The 9,958-nt window shown below is 38.3% G+C and overlaps 1 protein-coding gene and 1 pseudogene across 1 annotated transcript; both read left to right on the top strand.

Annotated features, from left to right (window-relative positions):
- Positions 1-6,437: 6,437 nt before the first annotated feature.
- On the top strand, positions 6,438-7,364 carry Or51s1 (olfactory receptor family 51 subfamily S member 1). The gene is given in 1 exon segment (NM_001000132.1): positions 6,438-7,364. A coding segment is annotated over 1 exon segment (927 nt).
- A 1,220-nt stretch (positions 7,365-8,584) lies between these two features.
- Positions 8,585-9,234, top strand: Hmgb1-ps20 (high-mobility group box 1, pseudogene 20; annotated as a pseudogene).
- Positions 9,235-9,958: the final 724 nt, after the last annotated feature.

Raw genomic sequence — 9,958 nt, 5'->3', positions numbered from 1 at the left:
TCCTAATCACTGCCTCATGTCAGTCATTTGAGTCTCAGGTAACAGGAAACCAATTTCATAAAGTCCAAAGACTTTGTCTTCTAGAAAATCTTGTGTGGTATTTACAAATGTCTTCCAGCAATGATGTCTTCACTTCCTGTGTTGACTAGCTAAAATTAAACTCTTAGGCTTCAAGTTTCATTTGGAGATGCACATGTATTTGTAGAAGTTTATTATATATGAAAAATAAGAACAACACAATGGTTTGACATGAAATACTCTCCTAAGGAATTGTTCATGAGATCATGCACTCGTGCATTTAAACATATATATGAATATACATGTGTGTGCATACATATATACACACATGCTGCATTTATGAGTTCTGCAAATTGATAAGATGTTTATGACACTCCTGTGAACATATTTATATATGAAGTACAGAAGTTATTAACTATGTGCATAAGCGTAATTCATAAAGTCTTTGTGCTTTCTTGGCTGTGTGAAGTATTAAATGATTAGTGATCAGCAATTAATATTGAGTGCTTTAATCCATGATTTTATATATATATATACATATATATATATATATGGTAACAATACATATTTATGACCATTGCTTGTGTTTCCACATGGCTTTTCCATATTAGTGCATGTTTAAACATCAATATATTTTTGGAATTATTTGCCTAAGAAAATGAGCATATATTTGTTATTTCATTCTTGAGGGTGACATGGATAGGAACACACAATTTTGTTTTCATTAGATCTAGAGAAGCTTTACCAATTTTTGCTGAAGTATAATTTGTGTAAATATGTAAGTGTACATGTTTCTAAGTATAAAGGTATATGTGTGAGAAATGTGTGATGTTTGTGAGTGTTGTGCATATCTGTTGCACATGGGTATTCGCACTACCTTCTGAATGTCAATGTGTAGTGGTGTGTGAATGGACATGCTACATGTGATGAGTGGCTGTACAGTAAGATTTTTAATAAGACAAGATGAGACTGATTTAGTTCTCAAATCTAAATGACATTTCTACTTAAATTGCCCCACACAATCCCTTACAACTTTTCTCTGAAGGCACCAGTCTCAGTCACCCACTTGGTTTTATGTTCTACTAAGCACACCCAGGATATGACCCATTCTTTTCTTTTAATTTTATTTTCCTTAGATATTTTATGTATTTGCATTTCAAATGCTATCCCCTTTCCTGGTTCCCCACTCTCCCACCGCCCCTCCCCCTTCTTCTACAACATGCTAACCCTCCACCCACCTACTCCCTCCTCAACACCCTGGCATTCCCTTACACTGGGGAATCCAGCCTTCACAGGACCAAGGGCTTCTCCTCCTATTGATGCCAGACAATGCCATCCTCTCCTACATATGTGACTGGAGCCATGGCTCCCTCCATATGTACTCTTTGGTTTGTGGTTTAGTCCCTGGGACCTCTGGAGCATCTGATTGGTTGATATTGTAGCTCTTCCTATGGGGTTGGAGACCCCTTCAACTCCTTCAGTCCTTCCCCTAACTCTGGAGTCCGTGTTTTCAGTCTGATGGTTAGAGTTCCAAGCATCCTCATCTGTCTCAGTAGGGCTCTGGCAGAGCCTCTCAGGAGACACCCATATCAGGCTCCTGTCAGCAAGCACTTCTTGGCATCAGCAATAGTGTCTGGGTTTGGTGGCTGCATATGGGATGAATCCCCAGGTGGGGCAGTCTCTGGATGACCTTTTCTTCAGTCCCTGCTGCATTCTTTGAACTGGTATTTCCTCCCATGAGTGCTTTGTTCTCCCTCTAAGAAGGACTGAAGCCTCTACATTTTTGGTCTTCCTTCTTCTTGAGCTCCATATGATCTGTGAGTTTTTCCTTCGGTATTCCAAGCTTTCAGGCTAATATTCATTTATCAGTGAGTGCAAACCATGTGTGTTCATTTGTGACTGGGTTACCTCTCTCAGGAGGAAATTTTATAGTTCTATCCATTTGCCTAAGAATTTCATGCAGTCATTGATTTAAATAGCTGAGTACACTCCATTCCACATTTTCTGTATCCATTCCTCTGTTGAAGGGCATCTGGGGTCTTTCCAGCTTCAGGCTATTATAAATAAGGCTACTATGAATATAGCGGACCATGTGTCTTTGTCATATGTTGGAGCATCTTTTGGGTGTATTCCCAGGAGTGATATATCTGGGAAATCTCAGAAGTGTTCTCTAAAGTACATGCAGACCTTCAGTGTCCTGGGTACAAGCCCATCTACTCAGAAGCACTTTCTAGAGTGTATGTTATACAGAGACACCCCAACATCCACAGGAAGATAGTGGTAACTAGAAATTCACTGTGAAGAAAGGACTACAGTAACAGTAAGACTAATATTATAAGAAAGCATCTATGGAGTATATGTCAGGATGGTGGAAGTAGATGGGGATGCTTCAAGAAATAATTAAGATGAAAACATTTCAGAGATAAGAGGCAGAAACCAGAAGAAATTTTAAGAGAAACACAGTGTAGGAAATGCTACACAGGCATGCAAAGGGTTTAGGAAACATTTTACTTGACATTGAGTTTATACAAGGGATAATATTCGTAGCAGTAAATAATAAACCTTCTCTATAAGGTAAAATCCTAATTATATGAGAAACAAACAAACAAAAAGAGCAATGGAGATAGCAGAGACTAAGTCACACTCTGTACCTAACACAAGCATGACAGGAAGAATGATGTCACAGGAAGTTGGAGAACAAGAGGAGCAATATCTGCACGGGAATGCCATGATGCATTTTAGATAGATGGCACAGAGAGGAAGAACACTCTTTTATAAGATGTAATAATTGAAGAGTATAAAAAACAGCAACACATCTTTATAGCTAAAGAGGCGTGGCAATGCTGGAAGGTTCCTATGCCTAAGTTCAAATATAGCAGGAGTGATTTTAAAAAGTACTTGTCAGAATCCTGATTGTAAAGGGGTTGATGAGAGAGAGAGAGAGAGAGAGAGAGAGAGAGAGAGAGAGAGAGAGAGAGAGAGAGCGCAGTCTAACAGTCACATATGACAACAAAGGCCTGAAATAGTCCCAGATACTTAGAAAGCTGAGGTAGGAGGATTACATGAGCTCATTAGTCTGAGATCACCTGGGAAACATAAGAGAACTCTCTCAACAAGAAGCAAGGATGTGGCTTTTTCTTAAAGCAGTGCGTAAACAAAAGGCCTTAGGCAAGAGGATAGAGCTATATTGTCAAATTGCATGTGAGAAATGGGAAAATACACAGGAAGGGGACAGAAAGGCAGATAAATTGATAGAAAAGCCCATGGTATGGCAGATAGAAGTCCCAGCTAGGAGCACTTCCTGCTTAGTGAATAGAGAAGGTGAGATCTGAGAGCAGCAATGTGGCTTCCCCAGCAACTGATATGAAAGTATGCCTAATAAAGAGGAAACGAAACATTAGAGCTGAGGCCACAGTCTCAGAACTCTAAAACAGACTCGAGGTATTATTTTTCTTGCCCCAAGCCACTTCATCACATCAGAACAAATCCTGGACTACCAATCCAGAACTCTCTCTAGCATTTACACAGAACTATAGCTTTGTGGGTGACACCGGTTAATTTTTGATGTTTTAAAAACATACATGACACAATATTTCATATGTATGTTTAAACAGTTTTTCTCAAACTACAGTATTTCTTCAACTGAACCATTGACATTGAGGTTCTTTGTTCATTATTTTCCCCTTTATGAGAACTTCTACTTGTTTGCTCTAAAAAGCACAGTTCTATATGCCTCTTTATGTCTTGTGAGTCTTACCCTCAGATACCTAAACTTAACTGCAGACACTAATAATGAGTTTATTTCATTAGGGCCTGCCCAATTGCTCCCAGTGGGACTACACAATTTCATAATAAAAAAAATTGATCTAAGTATTTTCTAACAACTTCCTTCCAGTAGAAATTTTTATTCTTTAAAAGTATTTTTATCTGACATGTGTAAAAGAATGTTTTGTCTTTTAAAATATGGCATTAATGAAGACACAGCATAGAAAAAAATGTAATATAGTTGACACAGAACTGCTCCCCTAATTCATCCACCCACAGAGGTTGGACTAAGAATGTTGAGTGTTATTTACATCAAGGGTCTAAACCCTGACTACATACTCAGGATCCCTTGATTGCTCTCTTGCACAATGGCTCTGCCCTCACTTTTTCAATATTCTGTCAGTAATATTGAAATTAACTTTTATGTGTTTACTGTCTTTTATGTTTTTCCTATGATAATCACTAACTATGCACAGCCATCTTTTATATTAGCTTTTCCATCCATTTATTGATTACTTATAGTTCTTCAGGTAGACCAAATTCTTCATTTCTCTCAGGAATGTGGGCTGAAACCCTTTTCCTGTGAATGAAATTATTGTTCCATTCATCCCTTCATATTTTACCTGTACATATGGTTTGCAGTTAATGCTACCCTTGCTTTATTACAGTTGGTTTGCTTTGGCTTGATTTCATCAAGATGGGGTCTTTTGGAGTTGGTCAGCTGCCCATAAATTCACAATTTTCCATTCCACCTCCCAAGTACTGTCATCACATTTATGTAACATTGCGTAAAGCCTAATTATTTAATTTATTACTATTATGTTAATATTTTATGTGTTAAATATAATCTAATTAGTGTCAGATAAGAGTTTTATGATATTATAATGTTATAGCTTTTTTAATCTAAATTTTATTGCAATGTCTTATATATCTGATAATCTCTTAGGAAGTTTTCTGATCATTTATCTACTGAGTTTTCCAACCTACAAATCAGAAATATATCTGCACATTCCTTGGAATTTGTAATTTCTTAACTCTCTTTGTAATTTTCAAAATATAAAGTTGATTTATTTTGTGTTTTATATACTTTTAAAATGCTGTTTTGAATGCAAATACTTTCCAAATTTGATATCTAATTTCTTCAGTGTTACCATATGGGAACATGATCAGTGTTTGCTGGTAACCTTCATAGTCTGTGGCTTTGTTAAACTCATTATTTTAATCAGTACATTTTAGTCAACACCCAGAATTGCTACACATGGGTGCATGACATGTATGGGTAAAGATTATTGCAATGGTTCCTAGTCAAACAAAGTTAACTAAGTCATGTTTAACTAAGATTCTAGAGCCTAATTTGCAGTACCAGAAGGATATATTTTTTCTTAAATCTATTTGTTTTTAATTAATTTATTTATTAAATTTACATCTGGAACCTAGCTTCCCCTTCCCCCTCTCCCATGCATGCTCTCTGGTTGGTAGTTCAGTCTCCATAGTGTCCTTGACTCCCCTGTCTCCTTCAATCCTTCCTTTCCCCTTTTCCACAAGATTTCCCAAGCTCTGCCTTATGTTTGGCTATGGGTCTCTGCATCTGTTTCCATCAGCTACTGGGTGAAGCCTCTCAAAGGCCAGTTATTTTAGCCCCTGTTTGCATGTATGCTACCCTGTGGTTTCCTCTTTCTAGTGTTTTGTACAAGTTTAGAATCAAGATCACCCTGTATAGCCCAAGTATACTGCAAAGTTAAATCTGAGAGGTGCACTTAAGAAAAAGGAAAGGGAATCATGAAGCCATGGCTCATTGAGAAATAAATGATTAAAGAAAATATCTAATATATTAATATGTATCATTAAAAGTCACTTTTATCAGTTTTCCAATGGAATGTCAATGGGTTCATCATACATTCTCCAGGTCTTACCCCATGTACTGGAATAGTTGGTCAACAATGAAATCAGTAGTATTTTAATGGCCTTTTTGTTTCATTTTAGTTGTTATTATTAATAATGGTTTTTGTTTGTTCTAATTTTCATATTTTGTTCTGTTGTTTGTCTTTGTTTTGAGAGACAGAAATGAATTTGTGTGTGTAAGGAGGTAGGAGTGTCTGGGAGGAATTGGGAGAGGGGAAAGAGTATGATCAAAATATATTGTATGAAAAAAAGCACAAAACATGAAATATAGCAGCAAAGCAATCTAGCTTGTAAACAAAATAGTAATTGGTGACTTTATTGAGAATTGGTAATGGAGCTCAAATGTGGTTAGTAAGGAGCACAGAAGACAGGCAGTCTTTAGTTAAGAAGAGAAGATAATCATGTTAGCATAGATCTCCTGGCGTATATCAAATAAAGAACATTAAATTAGAAGAAAGTGGAGACCAAAACAAGGTTAAAGGAATATACATAAGCACAAAGAATAGCTATACAAAGCAAGCTACAGATGGGGATGGAGGGTAGGCATGTGAGGGGGCATGAATGCACTATTTGAATGAGTCTATGCCTAGAGGGGAGAGGCAGGTTGTAGAAGGTACCATTCAAACATGCACACAAAACAAAAAAACAAGGCCATGATTAACTAAATAAGCTTAATTACTTTTCAGGTTTCAGAGTGATCCTGAGCTATGTCACCATTTTCCATCCAGGAAGCCTCAAATAGCAGCACATTAATGGCTCCCACTTTCCTGTTAGTTGGCCTTCCTGGCCTGGAAGCTACACCGTCCTGGTGGTCAGTTCCTCTCATCACTATCTACCTTCTCTCTGCTCTGGGCAATGGTACAATCCTCTGGATCATTGCCCTGGAGCCCACACTGCATCGACCAATGTACTTCTTCCTCTTCTTGCTTAGTGTGTCTGATGTTGGCTTGGCCACAGTGCTAATGCCCACCCTGCTAGGCCTGGCCTTTACTGATGCTCACGCTATCCCCGCCTCAGCCTGCCTTCTACAGATGTTCTTCATTCATGTCTTTTCTGTTATGGAATCCTCTGTCTTGCTCGCCATGGCCTTTGATCGGGCAGTAGCCATCTGCCGCCCTCTTCACTACTCAGTCCTCCTCACCAATGGTGTCATTAGCAAGATTGCCGTAGCCATCGCTTTCCGATGCTTGAGTCTCCATCTGCCCCTGCCATTCCTGTTGGCTCACATGCCATATTGCCGACCACAGGTCCTGACACACTCTTACTGCTTACACCCGGATATGGTTCGCCTAGCTTGCCCAGGAACATGGGGTGCATTCTATAGCCTGGTTGTGGTACTGTCAGCGATGGCACTAGACCCTCTGCTTATCTTCTTCTCATATGGCCTGATTGGCAGAGCATTGCAAGGTGTGGGGTCTACCGAGGATCGCTGGAAGGCTGGTCAAACGTGTGCTGCTCACCTCTCTGCTGTGCTCCTCTTCTACACACCCATGATTCTCTTGGCACTCATTAACCGATTCAAGCTGCCACTCCCTCTGCCTGCCCATACTCTCCTCTCCTATGTCCACTTCCTGCTCCCTCCACTGATAAACCCAGTTCTCTACAGTGTCAAGATGAAGGAGATTAGAGAAAAAATTCTCAAGAGGTTACTACCCAGAAAGGTGGGTTGTGCTTTGTGAGGAAAGATGCTCCTCCGTGCTCGTGGTAAAGAACTCCCAATGCAAAGGCTTCCATGACTGAAAACTCACTTCACCTTAGCTGACAGGTTACTTCAGTCCATACATATCTATACACAAATTAGTTACTTTTTTTCTACAACTGTATATGAGCATGTTGAAGAAAACATAAAAGTTCCAGAGAACTGAAGTGAGCCGTCTACTGTGGCACTAGCGATAGTATTAGAAAGAGCTGGATTCTGTATCATACCACAGTCATCCCAGTAAGGGCATGCTTGTTCATTCCATAACTGTGTACCATGTAACTGAGAAGAGTGGAGAATTTAAAGCTACATGGGAGAAAAAAGGTAAGACAAACCTCCTGCCCAGATGGATGGAGAAGAGTTTTCATCTGATTTTCCACTCATATGTAGTATGCCTAGCGATAATCAGAGTAACAAGCATCTCTTATTCATTTTCTTCACACCAAGACATTGCCCATAAAATGCACCAGCCTAGGGCAAAAAACAATGATGTATCCTTCATTATTCATTTTTCAAATTTTAATCAAGATTTTAGTGTATGTATATTTGTGGTTAAAATCCCTTGAACTTGAGAAAAATAACACGTAAAGATGAATTGATATCATTCAAAGTTAACCAGAGTTGGGCTTTTAATTAATGTTAATAAATATAATGTCCTGAGCAGTGAATGATAGTATACACCTCTAATCCAATTAAAAGACTGAGGTAGCAGAATTGTGAACTCTAGGCCAGCATGATCTACATAGCCAAACTATATAAAATAAGTGTGTATGTGTGTTTGTGCATGCACATGTACAAGTATATACAGTTTATGCACTGTTCATGAGATGTCTTCATTCTCAGTTCTTTGCTTCCCAATAAGATAATTATAATCCTCACCTCACGCACACCAGCTACTTCCTCTGTGACTTTGAGATTGGATACCTGATTTCCTCTGTCCTGTGTATGTATCTGCTTGTTAAATAGGGTATTAATGAATGTGATGAGAGAAGGAATCTTCAACAAGATTCATACTATGCTATGGAAAGTGCTTCTTAGTAGTCTCTGCTCTCACTATCTGGCTTCTAGAATGAGACGTAGTCCAGATCTGAGAAAACTCTGTACCCTGAGGTAAGTGCCTGCCACTTGCACACCTGAGGTGAGCCACAAAGTCAAAGCAGTCTAGATCAAGAGGACATTTGTTCATCTAGAGACTACAACATGTGCCATAACTGTGTAAAAGAAGCTTTGTGGATGGTGCTCAACAAAAATGAACGAACACAATTCAATTTTTGTTCAATTCTGTAAGCATAGGATGATTTCTCAATTTTTCTTTATGTTATGTTATCATGACTATTAATATGAGTTCTCCAAGAAGTTCTCAGAAAGGTGGAAGGTCGTGTCTACTAAAGAAAAAAGGAAGTTTGAAGGTATGCCAAAGGCTGACAAGGCTTGTTATGAAAGAGAAATGAAAACCTATAATATCCCCCACAAAGGGGAGACCAAAAAGGTATTCAAGAATCCCAATGTGCCCAAGAGGATGCCTTTATACTTCTTCTTGTTCTGTTCTGAGTACTGCCAAAAAAATCAAAGATGAACATCCTGGCTTAACTTTTGGTGATGTTGCAAAGAAATTAGGAGAGATGTGGAACAGCACCACTCTTGATGGCAAGCAACCCTGTGACAAGAAGGCTGCCAAGCTAAAGGAGAAGTACAAAAAAGATACTGCTGCCTACAGAGCGAAAGGAAAATCCAATGCAATGAAAGGGGGCGGTTAACGCTGAAAAGAGCAAGAAAAAGAAGGAAGATGAAATGAGAATGAAAAGGATAAGGAAGAGGAGGAAGATGAAGATGAAGAGGATGATGAATAAGTTGGTTCTAGCACATTTTTCTTGTTTATAAAGCATTTAACACCCCCTGTATACAACTCACTCCTTTTAAAGAAAAATAATTGAAATGTAAGGCTGTGTAGGATTTGTTTTAAAACTGCACAGTGTCCTTTCTGTATAGTCAACACACTGCTGAATGTGTCATTAGATAGCCCTGTCTTGGTGGTATTTCAATAGCCACTAAACAGTCTGAGGGTTGTAATTTGGCATGGAAATTTAAAGCAGGTTCTTCTTGGAGCACAGTACAAATTAGTTCTATATGGGTAGAGTAGTTTGGTTTTGTTTTTTGAGTTTTTTTTCATCTTCAGTTGTCTCTGATGCAGCCTATAGGAAAATAAATGTTTTCTGTTAATTGGATACCACTTTGTAATTGCAAAAGAAAATTGCAGTTGTTTGGTTGATGTTTTGAATGTTTCTAAATAAATACATATTTTTATTTTTAAAAAAAAGTCTTCAAAAAAAGGTTAATTTCAATTTACACGTTTTTATAAAAAAAAGTCTTCAAGATCTTGCATTCATCCCATCTCTCTCTTCTTCAATGTCCCCTAAACCTTAGTGTAGAATAGGAAGTACAACTGTCTTATTTAAGGCTGAGCCCTCAGCCTTACCATATTCACCATCCTTAAATCTGTAAATCCATCATCATTCACTGCAAAGAGAAGATTCTTTCATTAAGTCTGGAAGTAGCTCTTTTTCTATGAAAATA

This window comes from Rattus norvegicus, chromosome 1, assembly GCF_021556685.1.
Source record: "Rattus norvegicus strain SHRSP/BbbUtx chromosome 1, alternate assembly SHRSP_T2T, whole genome shotgun sequence".
Classification (NCBI taxonomy): domain Eukaryota; kingdom Metazoa; phylum Chordata; class Mammalia; order Rodentia; family Muridae; genus Rattus; species Rattus norvegicus.
Note: the sequence above shows the minus strand (reverse complement) of the source record. Positions and strands in the feature narration are given on the sequence as shown.